At 42.2% G+C, this 21,148-nt stretch overlaps 1 protein-coding gene across 1 annotated transcript in view; it reads right to left on the bottom strand.

Moving 5' to 3' along the window:
- LOC145407271 (xylulose kinase-like) overlaps nt 1-18,964 on the bottom strand; it is a 28,691-nt gene extending 9,727 nt beyond the window's left edge. Inside the window, exons 1-8 of the mRNA XM_080278307.1 lie at nt 18,876-18,964; nt 16,363-16,445; nt 11,207-11,357; nt 9,306-9,485; nt 6,922-7,023; nt 3,001-3,132; nt 2,412-2,565; nt 219-363 (exon numbers count right to left, since the gene is read on the bottom strand). Coding sequence (XP_080134433.1) covers nt 219-363; nt 2,412-2,565; nt 3,001-3,132; nt 6,922-7,023; nt 9,306-9,485; nt 11,207-11,357; nt 16,363-16,445; nt 18,876-18,953 — 1,025 coding nt within the window. The 5' untranslated portion in view covers nt 18,954-18,964. The remainder of the gene's footprint in view (nt 1-218; nt 364-2,411; nt 2,566-3,000; nt 3,133-6,921; nt 7,024-9,305; nt 9,486-11,206; nt 11,358-16,362; nt 16,446-18,875) is intronic.
- Between the last annotated feature and the right edge of the window lie 2,184 nt (nt 18,965-21,148).

Here is a 21,148-nt window from a genome sequence, read left to right on the forward strand (position 1 = left end):
GGACAGGGCAACATGGAGGAGATTTGTTTGTGGACACTCCTTATGGGATTGAGGTGTCTGGCAACAGATAGATAGATATAAACATCATAAAGACACCTCACAAACGCAACATAATTATCAGAAGCAGCAACAGCATCCCAACCTCTTTTCCCACCAAAGAATGGGATGATGTAGGGTCCAGAGTACAAGATAAAACACTACACAAACACCACACTCACCACAGCAGTCCCATATAGGCCCCCTCCTCTATGGGACTGATGAGAACATGACCTTCGAGACGAGGCCGAGGTGTGTCCAGCCAAAGGAACAGTGTATCAGATGTGCCCAAACTCACTGCTACCTCTCCCTTCTCAACACACATACCTGAAGGAACACAAGTGGATGATTTTATTCAGCTACATCAAAGTCCTTATTTATCTATCTCCCTATGTACTGTATATACAGTCATGACTCGCTCTATGATGAGGTTGCGATACATGAAAACCCACTGGATAGCGATGTATCGTACAGAATGGTTAATATAACATGGATTCAGTTGGGATAGGGGGGCCTATGATATAACACGGGTTCAGTAGGGATGGAAGTAAGGGGGTATATGACCAAGTACTGATGCTGGCAGAGTTACCCAGTAACGAAGTGATGAAATAGATGAGAAGATAAAGTAGGGAGACAGGACAAATTGCAGCTAACACTAAATCATTTTTGAAAGCTTTTGTGTTTACCACTCTACACCTTCTTATCTGCTTCTTATCTGTTTTACCCAAAGTGAAAATCTTTTCATTTCTGTATTTTTCCAACCATCAGTAGATCATTACCATATTTGCCAGTGTATAGGGCAACTCTAGAACCTCATTAAAAGATGCCCAAAACTGGAGGTCGTCCTAAATGCCGGGTATAAAATCCTAACCTCTATATCCTGTGGTTATGGGATCTATACGTGTGACAAGTGCTTGTGGGCTCTTCGGGCCCTCTCACACTTGCTCCTGAGGAGAGCTTTCATGCTGTGTGCTCGCCTTCTCATGCTTTGCGCGCATGTTGCAATCATTTCAAGTAATCCAAGTCACGTTTATGTGCTGTTCTAGTCTAACAACCACCAAGGCAACAGCGCGGGAAACGCACAGTAAAAACGCTCAATTCAGCAGCTCTGATCATCTGAAAAGTATAGGGTCATGGCACATGGCCCGAGTAGACTCGATTTCTAAAAGTCCCGGCACCGAATGAAGTTTTCCAAACCAAACTGTCACGAATTTGCATGACTGTGTATTTATACAAATTCGTGACATTGTACTTTAGTGGGAAATCATGAACTTTAGTGGAAAACCCACTGCGTATCACTCAGTTTAACTGTCCCTGCACTTGGATCGGGATAGTTTTTTCAGAACATTCATCGCTGCTTCAAAAGTGACTGTTCTTATGCATGGCATTAGTGCTCCACTGAGTGATTTTATCGCGTGTGTACAGCATTCGCCCTGCCTCCGTTGACCATTGAAGTTAGGCCACGGCCACTTCCGGCGAACATGCCCGCTCTCACTCCCATACCCAGCTTGGTTAGATCAGTCAGCTTCGGACCACCTCGGGAGTAGGGTTGTTGTGCCCAGAGTAGAGAGCAAAGGAAATAGTAAGTACAAAAGACATAGAACTATTATCATCATCACCAGCAGCAGCAGCATCCAGATATATTTTACCACAAACAGATGGGGTGAGAAAGGATATAAAAACTGTGGGTATCATCACCATCATCATCTTTTTCCACTTTAGTATGCGGTAAGGTAGGATCTATAAACAAGGAAAGAGAAAGTAGGAAAATGGGCGCCATTAGCATCATCACCATCATTTTTTGCCATCTAAGGATACGGTGAGACAGGAACCAGAAAACAAGAAAAGAGAAAGTATGAATGAGCGAGACCTATCAGCAGCATGCCTAGCAAATTGAACCACACAATCATTCCTCTGTCTTTCCTCTGCCTCTATACTTTTCCTAAGCCTCCCCTGAATTTACACTTCCATCCTGCCTCACTTCTTCTCTCCCTTTCTCCCCTTCCTCCTTCTCTCCCTCACCCCTCTGACTCCCTTCCTCCCTTTTGCCTCTTTCACTCTCTCCCTCCTCCATTACTGCAGAATCACATTTCCCCTTGCCTCCCATTCCTCTTTCCCTCACTGTCTCCTTATCTCTCTCTCTCTCCATCACTGCCTCCCTACCTCTCACTCACTATCTCTTCTCTCTCCCTCCTCCACTGTCACATCACTATGCCTCCCTTTCCTCTCTACCTACCTCCCTTCCCTTTTCCTCCTTTCTTCCTCTCTCCCTCCCTGTCTCTCCTCTCCTTTAACAGTGGGTGAGACAACTCTATCATGATTCAGCAAGAATCTGGGTATTACTGTCCAAGTGGTGACATGTGAATGTACCTTACCAGCGAGTGAGGCAGGATTGTCACCAGTGAAGGCAACAATGGCAGTGTCTGGCGAGAAGGTGTACCGGTCCACCATGTACGAAGACACTAACCCAACAACATTCCATGATGGAACTGGGCTCCCAAGCTTCCCTCCTAGACGCTCACCACAAGCCTGGAGAGGGGCGGGGAGGGTTAGAGGTCATCATCATCATCATCACCAGATTCGGTCAATGCCATTATCATCATCATCATCACCCACCATCATTACATGAGCTGGACAATGTGAGGGCAGGGCAGAGCAGAGCAGAGCAGAGCAGAGCAGGGGAGGACAGGACAGCATAGGGTAAGGCAAGACAAGGCAGGGCAGGATAGGACATGACAGTATTAGACAGTGCAGGGCATGGCAGGACAGAACAGGGCAGGGCAGGATAGTGGAAGGAAGCGAAGAGCATGGCTGTGTGAATGTACAGCAAGAAAGTGTGCAAGAAGGAACAACTCACACTGAGGTAGGGTTCTGACCATGTTTTGGTGGTTTCATGCTGGAGTCACTAGTCAAGCATGTAAACAGTGTGTAGGCACTATAAGCAGTGTGTATGATAGAACTCACATCAAGGCAAGGTTGTGACCATGTCTTGGTGGTGATGTCAAGGAGATTCATCCCGGAGCCATCAGCCAAATCTATGGGGGCGTACTGACCCAGGAAAAGTGAGCAAGCAAAACTACTCACTAGCGAGATCCTCTGTGGGGAAAAACACTCATTAGAGGCATGGATGAAATAGAAACAGAGATGTGCTTAACCCCTAAATCCAGCAATATCCTTCTTAGTTTATCTTTGGTGCTTCCAAGTGATTACTCTGCTCAGGGGAAACCTTTTGAACTGAAAGAGGTCAGACATAGCCTTCACTAACCACTTCACAAAAAGGACTCCCAAAAGCAAAATACAGTTGTTCAAATCCATCCATCATCCAATCCTACACCGCCCCATGAGGAGCGTAGGAGCCCGGGGCTAGGCAACTTGGTCCTAACATTTAAGATGAGGGTGACCGGCCTCACTCATCCCAGAGTGGCATTACTTGAACAATAAACCCCAACCATCCCTTGGATATAAACCTTCACTGGCTCAATCAGATTGGAGCGCCGTAATTATTCACTAAACCACCAAGCACCAAAATTTGGTTATATGGTTACCACCCAGCGTAGTAAATGGTTTCCTGGTGTATAGGAAACCATTTGACTTGTCACTCAGTGTAGAATCACCTACAGGCAGAAGAAGGAGGAAAGAATGAAGGAAAGAAAGACAGAAGAGGAAGTGTAAAGTCACCCGTAGGCAGAAAGACAAGGAAAGACTGAAGAAAAGAAGGACAAAAGAGGATGAAAAGAAAGAAGGACGGAGGAGAGGAAAGGGCAGACACAAGAGAGCAGCACTACATCGAGCGAGTGGATGGTGAGTGCCCTACCAACCACAGTTGTTTAAAATAAAGAGTAAATTATTTAAAACAATGAGTAAATTAATAAATCACCTAAATGAAGGGGTGAAGGGGATTCCAACTCTTCTTTTCTACCAGTTATTTCTCTATAGGTACCCCTCATTTTAAGTCAGTGTGGTGTCCATAAATATCACAACTTTTTCCATACAACTGGTTATGTAAATGGGGATGAACTGGCAAAACAGCAGTGGTACTTTATTAAGCGATTTTCTGTAACTTACTGTAAACTTCAGGGCTAAAAAGGGTGTCAAAATGGCAAGTAATAACTAAGATTTACTATATTTCCAGTGTTAATATAATCTTGTATATTACTTATGCAAGCTACATCTTCTAACAGAAACAGAGCTGTAAAGATATATATGGATATATCAGTATACTATAGGGAGACAGACAGAAAGACAAAAGGACACATAAACAAACAGTTACACAAAGATATAAGCAGACAAAGGGGTAGACAAGAGACAAATATATAATATATACCATACACAGATATATAAGTAATGGCAAATAAACAGACAGTTATCTATCTATCTATCTATCAATCTACTGTTAGACGCCTTAATCCCGGAAGGAGTGGCCACAAACAAATTGCCTCCATGTCGCCCTGTCCAATGCCATTTCACTGACCTGCTCCCAATTCACACCCCCCTCTCTCATATATCTCCCCACTCTGTCCCTCCATCTCATCCTTGGCCTCCCCCTCCCACTCCCCCCACTCCACCTCACCCTCCTCGTCAGTCTCTCACTCTCCATCCTCTCCACACGGCCAAACCACCTCAATGTGTTTCTCCTAATCCTTCCTCACATCCACATCCACAACAAATGTTTCCTCACTTCCTCATTGGTCAGTCTGTCTCTCCATGTGACTCCAAAGGCTCCTCTCAAATAACTCACTTCCACTGCTCTCACTCTTGACTTGTGTCCCTCCAACAACATCCAAGCTTCACTTCCATACATTAGAGTTGGTATCACAATACTGTCATGTAGTAACTTTTTCACTTCCATGCTCACTTGCCTGTTTCTTGTCACTGCCTTCAAGGAACCAGAAACCATTCTTCCTTGTTGTACCCTTTCAAGCACTTCACCCTCTAAACTTCCATCCTTACTCATCATACTACCCATGTACTTAAATACACTCACATTTTCCATTTCCTCACCATCCAACCTCATTGTACATTCACTGACGTCACTTCTCTCGCAGACCATAATTTTACTCTTCCCTACATTCACCTTTAAATTTCGTTTCATACACGCTCTCCCAAACTCATCCATCAAGCCTTGCAGCTCCCCTTTGTCCTCACTTAACAACACAGTATCATCTGCAAACAACAGTACAGGGAGTTTCCAAACATTGCCCTCTTTCACTAGGGCCAGTCCAACATCCACTGCCCTACCTTGTATCTCTTTTATAACCCCATCAATATACAGACTGGACAACCATGGAGACATGACACATCCCTGTTTCAATCCAACCTTCAAATAGAAGAATTCACTCAGTTTGCTATCCACATGCACTGCAGCCTTAGCACCCTCATGCATACTCTTCATAGCATTCAACAACTTCCCATCTACTCCATATATTCTTAATACTTTCCACAACTTGTCTATCCACCCTATCATATGTTTTCTCCAGATCCATGAAAGCTGCATAAAACTTCTTTCCCTTCTCTAGAAACTCTTCCACTACAGATCTAAGAATCAATATCTGATCAATACAACCTCTTCCCTTCCCAAAACCTCCCTGTTCTTCTCCAGCTAATTTCTCTGTTATCTCCCTAACTCTGTCAATAAGAATCCTACCATATACTTTTCCTATTACACTAAGAAGACAAGTGCCCCTATGATTACCACAAACTTCTTTTTCCCCGTTTCCTTTGTACAGGGGAATAATTATACCTAACTTCCAATCATCCGGGACTCCACCTTCCTCCCAGGCCAATCTGCACATCTTCCACATCCATTCTACTACTATCTCTCCCCCATGCTTCAGCATTTCACCACACACCTCAACAATTCCTGGGACTTTCCCCATTTTGACTTTCTTCACTGCTTCCACAACTTCCATCCTACTGATTTCTTCCTCTTTTCTCACACCCCTCTGTCTCCCAGCCATTCCCCAGCCACTTACACTCGCATTACTTTCATTCTCTATGTTCAACAATTCTTTAAAGTGTTCTTTCCATCTGCTCTCTCCTTCTCTACTTGTAATCTACCATTTTTATCTTTCACTCCCCAACTAACTTCTTTGGCACCCTGTCTAACTCTCTTTACTTCTTTCCAGAACATTTTCTTACATTTCTTCCACTTTGCCCTCAAATTCCTTTCAAATTCCTCATCCACTCTCTTCTTACTAATCTTTTCATCTCTCTCTTCCTCTCTACATATAACTCTCTTCCGTCTCTCAACTTCTTCCACGCCCCTGTTTCTCATCCACTCACTATATGCTTTCTTCTTTGTGCCACAGCCTCTCTCACCTCTTCATTCCACCATGCTGTTCCCTGCACCCCCTTTCGTCTTCTCTTCAACCCTCACACCACCTCATATGCTGCACAGATTTCTTCTGTGAATACAGTATCTTGCACACACCTTCCACATTCCCCATCTGCTCCAATCCATATTTACCAATTGCTCCTCCATTTCTCTCTTATATTCTGGCTTTTTTCCATCCTCTTGCAACCCTTCCACTCTCCTTGCATGAACTACTTCCTCCTGTCCTTCCCTTCTTCTATTTCTCCATTTCCTTTGGACCTTGATTCTGACCACCACCAACTGGAGGTCAGAAAGTCCATTCCCCCATCCTCTGTATATTCTTGCATCCATTACACACCTTCTCATCCTTTCATCTACACGCACATAATCAATCATTGCCTTCCGTTCATTCAGTTCACCACATACCCTTCTCAGTTATAAATTCACTAATAAACAAAAACAGACAGATGGCTATACAGAACCATGCTACCTAACCTCAGCACTGTTGTAAGCCTCACACAGATAAAAAAGACAAACAGACATACACAGACAGACAGAAAAAGCAGACAAACCTCTGTATTGTTGTATGCTTCAGGACGACTCTGGTAGACCTTGGCAATCTGTGGTCCCGTGAATCTCTCATATGCCCTTGACCCCGTCACCTCTGCCAGCTTCTGCATGGGGCACAGAGGGCTAAAGGGTTGGGTTCGGCTGGGTTTGGTTAGACTCAATTGGATTTGGTTTGGTTTGGTTAGACAGTGATTGGGTTTGGTCAGATTTGGTCAGGTTAGATATAACATCAGGTTGGTAAAGCATCTTGATTGTATGGGCCTCAAACCCACCATGCCACTGCAGAGTTACAAGATGTGTGGCCATTACACACACATACATACATTAAGATGATACCATCCTTCCTCACAGAATCCCCATACTGGGACTGACCATGGTATGACTGATGTTTTGTATGGACTGAAAGCTAAATCAAGTGCCATAGTCAGCTAAATACTTCCCAACAATTGCTGAAAGCTGTTGGGAAGAAAGGAATCTAAGGTGTGTAATAAGATTTGTAACAACTGGAGAGCCTCAGCTTGGACTTTGTTTCTATTTACTTGTAGCTGATTGTTTCCTGCCTAAAAGTGATGATGTGTGGCTAGTTTACCAAGCTGATTGGGCAATTATTTCCCCACGATCCACAAACAGCTCCGTCTCTGTCAGGGACCTGTGTGTGTATTTATCTATTTGTATTTACCTATTTGTAGTATACAGGAATTGAGCAATGCTCGTGTTGTCCTGTCTCCATATCCACATTTATCAAGTCTACCTTTACACACATGAATGTTTTTCTCATGCACCACCTCTTTGTCTAAGTCATTCCAAATATTTAAGTATTTACCTAATATACCTAATTGTGATATACACGGAATGTACTATGCTCGTGGGTTTCCGTCGCTGTTTCTCAATGTCAAATTTAGCTTTAAACTCTTTTAAGTTTTTAAACTGGACGATCTCTTTGTCCAGGCTATTCCATAAGTCTATACTTCTGTAAGGAAAGCTATATTTCTTGATATCCTTCAAGCAGCTTGACTTTTTCAATTTCATTCAGTGTCCTCTTGTTGCTCTCTTATCCCATGCAAACAGATCTTCTTTGTCAATTTTATCTACTCCCACCATGGTCCTGAACACTGCAATCATGTCTCCCCTCTTTCACCTTTCCTCTAAGGAAGGCAAATCCAGTTTTTCCAGCCTCTCTCTGTATGACAGGTCTGTCAGACTGGGGACCATCTTGGTTGCTGTTCTTTGTATTCTCTCAATCTTGTTTATATCTTTCTTTTTGTGTGGGGACCACACTACCGCTGCATATTCTAACCTGGGGCGGATCATGGCCACTATCAATTTTTTCATCATCTCCTCATCCATATAATGAAATGCTACTCTTATGTTAGTCAAGATTTATAAGTCTCTCCAACTATCTTGTTAATGTGCTTTTCTGGTGACAAACTATCTTGGACCAGCACTCACAAATCTCTCTCTTCTCTCCTTTTTGTGATTAATTCATTACCCAACAAATAATTCAGTGATGGCCTCCTGGTACTTTTACCCATTTCCAATATTTTACATTTCTTTACATTAAATTTCATTTCCCACGTCCGGCTCCAATTGTGTATCCTATCCAAATCCTCCTGCAGTATTTTACAATCCTCCTCAACCTCTACCTTCCTCAAGATCTTTACATCATCAGCAAACAGACTTGCATAACTGTTCACTCCATCTACCATATCATTTAAGTAAATCAGGAACATTACTGGCGCCAACACCGAGCCTTGAGGAACTCCACTTGTTACTTCCCTCCATCCAGACATCCTATCCTTTATTACTGTCCTCATTTGTCTGTCTCTCAAAAAGTCTCTCATCCATTCCAGAAGTTTCCCCTTCAGTCCTCCTATATATTCTGGTTTCCACATTAGTCTCTTATGAGGTACCTTGTCGAAGGCCTTCTCTAAGTCTAAGTACACACAATCCACCCAACCATCTCTCTCCTGTACCACGTCAATCGCTCTTGAGTAAAAGCTCAACAAGTTAGAAACACATGACCTTCCACTTCTGAATCCAAACTGACGTTCAGCCAAAATATTCATCTCTTCCAGATATTTCATCCATCTGTCTTTCAGGATTCTCTCACACAATTTTGCGATCATGCTGGTTAGAGACTAAAAAGAGAGCTGGGGAGGTAAAACTACTACTGATCTTATGGCTAAAAATAGTCTCCTCATAATTCACCATAAGGTCATCAGTAATTGTGACTCCATAATTGCTGCAAACTGGACCAATATTGAATATATCAGTAAGGATGAGGTGTTGCAAAATCTTCACACCCACTTCAATGCGGCCCACTGCTTCGAGATATGAAATCCCTGACAGCCACCCTACAGATCAACAGTTAAGACCAAATACCTACCTGCGGGCCACTTAAAGCTTCCTCCAGCTTGCGACACTGTGTGGTGGTTGATGCATCCATCCAAACAGGTGAGTCTGTGACTGAGAATGCCATAGCCAGCTGATCGTGCAGGAAGCGATCGCCTTGCAGTTCACTGAGTGTCTTGCTGGCCCCTACACGCCAGTACACGCTGCCATGTTGCTGTTAGCGGGACAATACTATGCAGTTTAACCTCACTCTACAATTGACTGTCATACAATCTTTCGCTAATAAGATCTTAACATCACCAACATTCATGGGGGATATGTTCCTTGAACCCTGGGGAATGCAGAATTTCAAGAATAGCCTGTTTGCTCTCCATATCTCATTATTGTAGTCATCACACCCTAAACAAACCCTAGACAGGAGTTCCTGGGTATAAGTCACCAAGTCTTAACCCCTTTATGTTTATCAGATGACCTCCTACATAATGTCCAACCTTGAATTTCATTTCTAAATCTTAAAATAGTTATAGTTAGACCTACCTCGCCTCCTCCCTCCTTCAAATTCACTCAGATACACCTTTTGTGCCACTCTATTGTTATCCATTCTCTCCACATGACCATACCATCTCAGTACACTCTCTGAAATGGGTCATATTTAACCCTCCACTTTGAAGTCAACCAAACAACACATTTCTAATAAAGTCCTTTTCATAAAGAAGCTCATACTGTGGCAGAGTTAAGTTTCAGACACTTACATTTTCAATATTTGTTAACGAAGTACAGTATGCTCTATTGAACACATGAATTTGCATAAATTCTACGGTACTGTCACCAATGTAATGGTGAAGTGTCTTATATGATTGTGACAAAAGCAAAAAAGTTTTGTTACCAGGAAAAACATCAACTTATGGCAACATGTAGGCAGCCAAATGATGCTAAGCCTGATGAGTATAATGTCTAATTTAACGACTACGTGGGTCTATGGCTAATGTCACATAAATTATTTTTGTCACAGCTATATGAATTGCACAAGATACCATTGCGATGTAGGATACTAGGTTATCTGCGTAGGAATAAGAAATATGGAAGACAGTGCTCAATGCTGAGGGAAAACTGATGGTTAACTTTTGCTCGTGAATGTAGATACTGTAAATATGTGCCAGGCTGCCCTTTCTAGCATCCTCATGTGCTCAGAGCCACCCACTCCACTGCTCCACTGACAACTAAATACATATCTGTGTAACATCATCACTTATGTTAGGACTTTAATGAAATATGTTATACTGTATAAGAATGGGTGTGTGTTTTATGTATGACATGCTCAGTGATGCCCAAATGGCCTGCTTCTGTCTGACTGGCTCCCTCACTCATTTAACCAATAGTTTCACTGACCAATAGACAGACTACAGCACCAATGACCACACACAATGACCACACATACACATACCCTCGCATAACTGTGTAGATACTGGGCATACATGGATATTCTCCATACAGTTCATTTAATTGAAACAGTTTTATTGACTGTCACACCCATCCAGCACCAATGATCACACTCACACACCCTTGCATTACTGTGTAGAGAATGTGCATGCAGTGTCTATATAGGCAAATAATCTACACATCCTCAAAATGACTACAGGCAGGACTAGGAATCCACTCACCACTTGGGACAGGTGATGCATGGTACATTTAGGCAATCGCTGTCACCACTAGGCGCAGGTGCCATATGTCCAAACGGGATCATCGTTTTCAACCATATCAAAAATTGTGCAAGCAGATTCTGTTATCATTAACCAAAAACTGGGTATAACCTTTACTTCAGTGTTCTATCAATTTATTGCACACCAAACCTTCATATACAGACTTATGACTGTACTGGAAAATTATTTCTTTTGCTTGAGTTATAAGAATAATACTCTTGGTATGATAACTGACCTGTGCAGTGCCGGAAATGGCGGTGATGGTGGTGAAGTCAGCTCCTACCACTCTCAGCTTGTCCATCAACATATCCAGTGCCTTGACCCACATGATAGTTGGCGCTGTCACTGTTACCCCATCACCATGCACCTGCACACCACCATGGGTCCTACATGGAGGGGGGAGGAATACAGTTTTAGTCAATTTGTTTTCACCTGATGAAACTAGGCCAATCTCACACCTTCAGCCTTGACTAACATGACAGATGGTGCTGCTATAACCCCGTCACCAAGCGCCTAAACAATTCTGTGGGTCACGGGGAAAGTGAGTAAAAAGGTCTAAAGGTAAAGGCAAAGTAGGGGAAGATGCCAGAAGCCACTTAGTTACAGTGCTCATCTCCAGAACGTAGGCCTATGAATGTGTGATGAGTTACTCACCCATAATCCTGGGATGCAAGGCCAATGCATCATCCAAGTTACCAAAGTTATCTTCCTCAGGTGTTACTCTCAGTACCTGCTCATTTTATCTACTAGCCCACAAATGGCAGATGGACACCTGAACTGAGTGGTGCCAGCTGCCTATACATTGTTACATATAAATGTTATGTTTTTCTAACTCTTTTCTATGTATAAAGTCCACAATAACCCACACTGAAACTATACAGGGTATTCTTAAATTTGTTGGACAAATGTTAATGGTAGGTTGGGTGCATGAAAATAAACATTTTTCTTCCACGCAGGCACGTTTGAAAACGCTTTATTAAGAAGTTACAGGAAATGAAACATCAAAGAAATAATCACATTATTGGAGAGAAGTAGAGCTGTACAAGTCAAATGAGCAATTAACATGTTGCTTACTAATAACAATCATGTTACAGCAAATGTTCAAAGTTTCAACTGCCTCCCTTGGGGCACAGTTCGGAAATTGTGCATTTGACAAATCCAGGACATGAAACATCAAAGACAGAATTAGTTTATTAAAGATAAGTAAAGCCATAAAATCTGAATTGACAATTAACATGTTGCTTACTAATGACATTAATGTTACAGCAAATCTTCAAAGTTTCGGCCACCTGCCTCAATGCACGCCTGACAGCACCGTTCCATGGACTGCTGCATGAGCTCGCATATTTCGGACATTTCAGCAATAGTTGCAGAGGTATCACCAATTCTTGCAATGAGAACTTCCTCGGATTCAAAAGGTGTTTCATATACGATGCTTTTCATGTGCCCCCAAAAGAAGAAATCTAGGGGTGCCATATCTGGAGATCTTGGCAGCCAGGAGACAGGTCCACCACAGCCAATCCATCGGTTGGGAAATCATGCATTTAACAAATCCCGGACATTATTCATGAGATGTGCTGGAGCTCCATCATGCTGGAACCACATTCTCCTGTGAATAGCCAAGGGGACATCTTCCGGTAATTCTGGCAAACGTTTCCTCAAGAAATATCCTGTAAACGTGTTCAGTGAGTCGTGAAGGCAGAATGTATAGCCCAATCATGTGGTCATGAACGATACCCGCCCAAATGCTGACACTCCACTGTACTTGATGCCCATGCTCTTGGGTGGCGTGTGGATTTGTGTCACACAAAACATGGGAATTGTGCATATTAATTATTCCATCATGAGTGAATGTGGCTTCATCACAGAACAAAACATATGCTGAAAAATGAGGCTGCTCCATCTCCCTCTGCAAAAACCACTGGTCAAATTCCACACAAAAACGATAATCTAAAGTGTCAATCCATGGACTCTCTGGAAGTGTAACGGATGAAGCCAGTACTCATGTAACACCTTCTACATCTGGACATGACTTGTTATACCAACAGCATTTGCACCAGCATGCATGCTTGTGTGTGGGTTGTCCTGGAAATGGTCTAGCACCTGTTCCTCCATTTCTGGATCTCTTACACGCCCGGGGGCGACAAGTGTCAGGTCTAGTCACATTGAACGCTCCCGTTTCATGCAACCTCCAGTGCAATGAAGAAAACATTTGAGGGTTAGGTACATATCTATTCAGAATGCGCTCGTGGTATATCCTTGCTGCATGTCGTGTGTTGCCATAAGCAGCACAATAAGCTAGGTGGATGTCAGCCATTTCAGCATTCATTAAGCACTGCATGTTGTCCGTACCGTGTCACTTAGGCAACTAACAGACAATCACAAGACAATCCAATATCATTAACTCTCGAATGCTGTATCAGTGAAAAGAAACGTCCATGATTTGTTAACCCCTACACCGCAGGGATGTTTTTGTGCTCTTTGCGCGTCCTGCGAGGATATTCGCGCTCCAACTGACTTTTTAAAAATATTTGCCAATAATCAGTTATTAGTCCTAGAATATTAAAATTATATATGCATACGGCACATACCTTCATGTGAAGAGAATGGAGAATGAAAGACTGACTAAGAAGGTGTATGCAGGTGAGATGGAGGGAGGGAGAGGGAGAGGTAGACCGAGGATGAGGTGGAGGGATGGAGTTGAGAGGTATATGAGGGAGGGGGGAGGTGAGTTGGGGGGAAGGTAGTCAAATGGTGGGTGACAGAGTGACTTGGAGGCGTTTTGTCTGCGGCCACCCTTTGCGGGATTAGGGCGTCGGGCTATAGATAGATAGATAGATAGACATACCTTCAGCTTTCCCCTGGGATGTTTGTTGAGACTTCGTTGACAACCATAGGACTTGTGGAGACTTCTGAAGTTGGGTAATGAAGTCTCCACTTTACACTTCCCGATACCCCATAATATGGTTACCACTGCCTGATATTATAACTACAAACACTATTCTATGAATTTCAAGTAGTTTGGAATCCATATTTAAAAAAAAAAAAAAAAAAAAAAAAAAAAAAAAAAAAAAAAAAAAAACTGTGAAAGCAATGTAAATTACGAGCGCATTCTTTTTTTTTTCATAACAGAACGAAGGAAGGAAAAACAAATGAGTAAAAAAAAATAATAATCCATACACAGATTACTGGTGTCCTCTGTTCATAAAATATCTGTAACAGTTAGACAACCTTTCTTCCTTGCTGTACCCTTTCAAGCACTTCATCCTCCGAACTTCCATCCTTGCTCATCACACTACCTAAGTACTTAAACGTATTCACATTTTCCATTTCCTCATCATCCAACCTCACTGTACATTCACTGACTTCACCTCTCTCGAAGACCATACCTTTACTCTTCCCTACATTCAACTTTAAATTCCGTTTCTTACACTCTCTCCCAAACTCATCCACCAAGCTTTGCAGTTCCCCTTTGTCTTCACTTAACACAGTGTCATCTGCAAACAACAGTATGGGGAGTTTCCAAACACTGCCCTTTCTCATTAGGGCCACTCCAACATCCACTGGGGTGATGAGAGAAGTAAAAACACAAGTAATGGAGATGGGGATGGTGTTGGTAATGAATGGTGATAGATGGAATATCTCAATTTGTTGAATGGTGATGATGCAGTACTACTTGCAAATACTGGACAAAGAACTTGGTAGACTAGTGCAGAGTTCTGCTGATGTCTGTGAGCATTGTGCCTTGAGAGGAAAATGTAGAAAAGAGTAAAGTGATGGTTACTGAGCGAGAAGGTGACTCCCAGTGTGATGTTACAGTGAATGGAGAGAGACTGGAGCTGATGAGTGAGTTCAAATACTTGGGCACAGTTATAGATAAAAAGAGGAAAATATGCAAAAGAAGTGGAAAGTAGAGTGACACATAGAAAAAAGTAGCTGGTACTATGAAGGCCTTGATAAGAAACAGAGGCTTGAGTGTTGCAGCTGCAAGAGGCTTACATGAAGGAGTGTTAGTGCCAACTTTAATACTGTATATAGACATGTGACTCTGGTGTGGCATGGAAATGAAAAGTCAAGAGTGAAAGCAGTGGAGATGGGGCTGTTGAGGAATATATGTGGAGTACAGACAGTGGATAGGACATGATATAATGTGATTCATGAGCAATGTGGACTGAGAAATTCTGTGGACACCAGAATCGAAGCGAGTGCACTGAGATGGTATGGTCATGTGGAGAGAATGGATAAGAACGGAGTGGTGAAAAAGACATATCTGAGCAAATCTGAAGGAGGGAGGAGGCGAAGTAGGCCAAGAAGGTGGAGATACGGTGAATGAGTGTGTGAGGAACAGAGGTTTGGATGTCGGTGTGGCTATGGGACTGACAAGAGACTGAGCTGACTGGATGAATATTGTCAGAAGTGCATGCTTAGGGATTTCACACCCCTTTTAATGTAACAGGGTCTGGACTGACTCTATCGGATATGTTTATGTGAAGCTACAGAATGTGGTGAACGTTTTTGGCATATCAGATAGAGCCAGGCTTCTGGGGGTTTGAATGGTGAGTGAATGAAACTGTGGCCCACTGGACTGGGCAAATTTGGGCCGTCTTGACATGCTACTCAACACCCTGCCCTAGGGTGGGAAAGGAGGTCCTGATGACGATGATGATGATAATGAATGTAAGTAAGCATTTCAAATACATTTGCAATTTTTGTGAATATTCTTAATATTTTGCAAATTGCGGACGCATTTAATTAGCAATACTACCATATACTGAATATAATCACAGACTTGAAAATACAATGGTTTTACCTGTCATTTCATTAAAGAAAATGCTCAAAATATATAATAAAGATTTATATTTCCAAGAATTCATCCACCATTCGAAAAAGAAGGAAAAATGTATACAATAAACACAAGTACCTTACAAAATCTGACAATCAGGAATGGACTTTAAAATCTGTAGATCTACACATAAATATGTAGGCCAAAACTTTTGGCTCAAGTAAGCTCATGAATCGTTTCTCAGAAAGGCACTCTCATGTAAGCTTTTTTTTTTTTTTTTTTTTTTTAATGATAGTTTCAGAATTCAGGTGTAATGAAAAATTAAGCAGCACTGAACATTTACTTTCAGTGTCTAGTTTCTGACAGAAATACTAAAGACCCTGAAACAGTGAAATGAAAAAGTTACCATTCAGCTTAATGGCACCCCCTATGGCAGTCATCCAAGGCAGACTGCCCCCCCTCCCCCTCCTTAGTATGCCCCTCTCATAATACTGAAAAAAAAAAAAAAAAAAAAAAAAAAACCTAACCTAACCTAGACATTCCTGGATTACAATGTGCAAAAATGGTACACAGAATGGAAACTTGTGACCTGGACTGATACAACTGACCTGTATTCAGGCAGGTCATTGTCAAACTGCACAGCAGCCTCATGCAGAACCTCCAACTGATCACTGATGACAATGCCCTTCACCTGAAACACAACAAACATAGCCAGAATTATGCCTATTATCTCCCTACCTATCTATTTATCTTCTATCTATCTATCTGAATCTTTACCTATCACCAGAAGCAACAATCATGGTAGGAACTATACCAGTACTGACACAGACATTCTGGGCTTGTGTCTCCTTCGCAGATTTTTGGAAATAAAGTAAATCCTTGTTTTACCGTACCCCTCTAGACTGGTTATCGGATTTAACAAACACTCTGAGGGCCCCCAAACAAACCATCGTACATATCGGATACCATCCAGTAGATAGGAAAAAACATGCACACCTAGCTACTGGACAACTCTGGGCCCACCAGACACTTTTTTGCATTTAATGTATGCTATCTGTCACATGGGGCGCATGATGCAAGCCTGCCGGATCGTTTCCTGCATACAGGGTGACAAAAAATGCAGCTACCAATACTGGCAGCAGCATTTCCCACCTGCTCAGGCCAGTCATGAAGAAGTGCTATGATTATCTATCTACTGCCTGACATCTCAGTCCCATGAGGGTTGGCCACAAACAAATCGCCTCCATGTTGCCCTGTCAAACGTCATTTTACAGACTTCCTCCCAGCTGACATCCCCCTCTCTCATATACCTCTCTACTCCATCCTCCCATCTCATCCTCGGCCCCCCCCCTTCCTCCTCCCCCTCCGCCACACTCGCATACCCTCTCCTCATTAGTCTCTCGCTCTCCATCCTCTCCACATGGCCAAACCTCAATGTATTTCTCCTAATGATTTCTATCACATCTACATTCACATCACAACAATTCTTCACTTCCTCATTTGCCAGCCTGTCTCTCCATGTAACTCCACATGCTCCTCTCAAATAATTCATTTCTACTGCTCTCACTCTTGACTTGCTTCCCTCCAACAAGGTCCAAGCTTCACTTCCAAACGTTAGGGTCGGTCTCACAATATCGTCATGCAGTAACTTTTTTACTTCCATGCTCACTTCCCTGTTTCTTATCACTGCTTTCAAAGAACCAGGAACCTTTCTTCCCTGCTGTACCCTTTCAAGCACCTCACCTAAACTTCCCATCCTTACTCATCACACTATCCAAGTACTGTACTGTATATGCCCAACATGATGGTACTCCTCGGCTTCAAGAATTTCTTCGTTCATTCTGATGGTGTTCTTTGGTGTATGTGGATTAAACATTAATTTTGTTTTACTCCGGTTCATATTCAGCCCTGCTTTGAGACTTTCTCTGTTCAGGTCATTTAACACTTCTTGCAATGTCTGCCGTTTCTGAGATTAGGACAATGTCTCTGCTGTTTCTGAGATTGGAATGTCATTTGCAAATCTTAAATGGTTTAGCTTTTCTCCATCTATGTTTACTTTTGTCATCCCAGCCTAGCTTTCTGAGCTGTAAATAATTTTCATAAAAAGAAGAAGAAGAAGGGTAGAACACCTATGATGCCGTCCTTGTGTTGTGGAACAATTTCGAGCAATAAACATCGCCTAGACCTTGTCAGTGTGAATACAGATGTTAATGAAGATCTAGTGTACCCATTGACCTGACAATATTTCACACTTGACTGGCTACAGGGTTAAATTCAGGGTAAGAGTGGAGCTACCCTGTTTGTTTACATTCATGGCAGTCACGTGTCACTCTACATTTTCCTCATATTATGTATGAAGAGATTAGTAGCTGCAAGTATGGCTGGTCCAACTCAATGTCAGCACTGTGGGAAGGGGCAGGAAGTCTCCTCTAAATGGGTGGCTTGTGACCTATGTGAGAAATGGTGTCACAAAAAGTGTGTGTACCTCCATGATGTTAAGGATGCTGACCTAGGGAAGGTAGACTGGATGTGTAAACTATGCACAAAAGCTGTGACTGAATGCTATCGCGATCACAGAAACGTAAGCATCCACCCACGCTGTAACATCATTTTACACAAGTAACAGTTGGTCATCTACAGTTCTACCCTGTCTGAATCCATACTGCTCATTTGACAGCACTCCATTAGTGTCAAGGTAGTTGTATAAAGTGTCAGGGTGATTATTAATAGTCTTGTGTCAAATTTATTGTAGTATTGAAAACGGGCACTACTGAATTGGATTAACGGTACTAGTTTTTATTACTTTTAAGTAAGCATAACCATGTTTTACTGTTAAGTTTTATTATTACCTAGTCTTTCTTTAATATTAAGTTTTATTACCTATTTTTTTCATTAAGTTTATAGTGCAATAATTGTATCAATACATGTTATATTATTTTTGTAAAATATTGGCGGCTCTGCAGAGCGCCACATGTTGGTGGAGTGGAGCCTGATAAACCAAATAAAGAATGAACAGAGAACCTGTATTTTTTACACATGAAAACCAAAAAAAAGATAAATAGTATATTCCTGACGCAAATGAGGTTAACTCCGTCAACGGGAACAAACACCATATACTGGCCTGCTGAGTACTAAAATCCAGTCCCAGGTAGGTTTTTGTCTCCTTGGTCATTTCTGCCGGCATCTGAGCATCTGCCATGGTCGGGTTGAGGAGATACCACGCTGGACAGATAATGTAGATAACACAGCATCAATCCACAGTCATGCCATCTTAATGAATTATTCGTCAACCGAACAATTTCGCCTTCAACGTTTTAGCACCTATTTACTAAATTATAGGTGGGTTATTCTTAACCAGATATCTTTCTGACTGCTATTTCGACAGACATTGTAGATTCCAAAGATATCTAATATTTAGCATTGATATATATCAAGTGGTCAATGGCATTAATAGTCCGAAATATACTCTCCACGAAAGGTCCAACTGCCTTCCCCAGTTTATTGACACCCACACCTGTTGCTCCGCCTTCCTCTTTATTTATTTATTTTTTTTTTTACGGCCTCCATGGAGAGCTTTTTTTTTTTATTAATTTTATATTTTTCTACTGGCAAATATTCACTTTGGCTCAATGATTATGTCACGTAACATTCCTTATTTTCAATCTTGCATTTGCAAACTTTTAACACTCGAGAAACGGCGGAAGCTAAGAGGCTGGTACACGAGTCGAGTCAAGACCCAGAACCCATTGCTAGAAGGCATCTGTTGATCGGATAGGAGACACAATGAACGGAAGAACTTGTGGAGGAGGTAGAAAGAAAAAAACGCGTACGACCTGAGGAGGAAGTATTCTACAAGCCTTTTTGACGGTAAGACTTGTTTTTGTCCAGAAGTTCGATTTTTTTTTTTTTTTCCATTCTGTACGTCGACTGAATCACGGGATTCTCAAAGACTCCTCCATCACTGGTGCGTTAGTACCTGTCTCATGTTACTTGAGCGTTGTCATTTTCTCTGTCCATACCCAGACGCATTAATCTTGAAAAGGTGGTCACAACAAAACTTAGACTTCAGCAATATCATTTTAATGATTTTACATTTTATATTAACAAGAAAGTCATAGTACATACCTAATAGAAGATAAATATAAAGGGCTGTTGATATAAGTACAGTATTTGGCATGGCACTCAGTGTAGTCACCCACAGGCAGAAGGAAGAGGAAAGGATAAAGGGAAGAAAGACAGAAGAGGATGGAAGGAAAGAAGGATGGAAGAGAGGAAAGGGCAGACACCCGACAGAAGTAAAAATAATAATGAGTTGTGGTAGGTGAGGGCGCTCACCATCCAATCACTCGATGTAGTGATGCTCTTGGGTGTCTGCCCTTTCCCCTCCATCCTTCTTTCCTTCCATTCTCTTCTGTCTTTCTTTCCTTATCCTTCTGCCTACGGGTGACTTTACACTCCCTCTTGTCTTTCTTTCTTTCATTCTTTCCTCTTCCTTCAGCCTGTGGGTGACTCTACACTGAGTGACAAGCCAAATGGTTTCGGTAAATTTTTACTTTAGTCCCACCCTGCCATATTTTCTCAAGAGTTTCAGAATGCAATGTTTTATAGTGTTTCTCATGTGAATCTGATAAGTCATTTCTGTCGCAAATCACTCGTTTTCCGTAACCCCTCCCCCCACTGTACCAAGGTTATTGGGGGAATACGACGAAAACGAGTAATTTTCACTGAAAATGACCACCAGAATCACATGAATAACACTAAAACATTGCATTCTGGAACTCCTGAGAAAGAATAATGGGGGACCTGGGGGAAAGCGTGGTTTTGGGTGGGGGAAACACGGAAAATCGAGTGATCTCCGACTGGAACTGGTATCCAAATCAAACGAAAAACACTAAAATCCTTCGGAAAAATATAATTTTCAGCTCCTTGAGTTCGTGTTTCCTAACTAGGGGGCTTTGCCCCCCAGACCCCCCAGCCCTGGCCGTTTCCAAACTGGGGGGCTTCGCCCCCCAGACCCCCCATTACATTAACCTAACCTAACCTACGGTAACCTATCCTAGGGGAATGCTTACCTAGAGATCAGAAACGGTGAATTTGCATTGCACCTTCCCCTTACTCTTATTTTTTTTTCCACCGGCCACCACTGATGTCTGTCTTCCCGATATTTGCAGAGCAAATCACACTCTTTACACTGCACTGCACTTTGCAAAACCCCGTGTTTTCTTAGTAGTTCAATAGATGTTTCGTTATTACTGTGATAGTCCTTGATAATCTGCCAGTAGTCCGTCTTATTCCCGATACAAGCTTTGAAATCGACAACACGTTCTTCTGCACCGGAGGCCATGACTGTGACTGACTTTCAAATCTCCGGCGTACTTGCGTCACCCACAAATA

The sequence above is a fragment of the Coenobita brevimanus genome, chromosome 72 (genome assembly GCF_032717465.1).
Source record: "Coenobita brevimanus isolate Jiangsu-jjx chromosome 72, ASM3271746v2, whole genome shotgun sequence".
Classification (NCBI taxonomy): domain Eukaryota; kingdom Metazoa; phylum Arthropoda; class Malacostraca; order Decapoda; family Coenobitidae; genus Coenobita; species Coenobita brevimanus.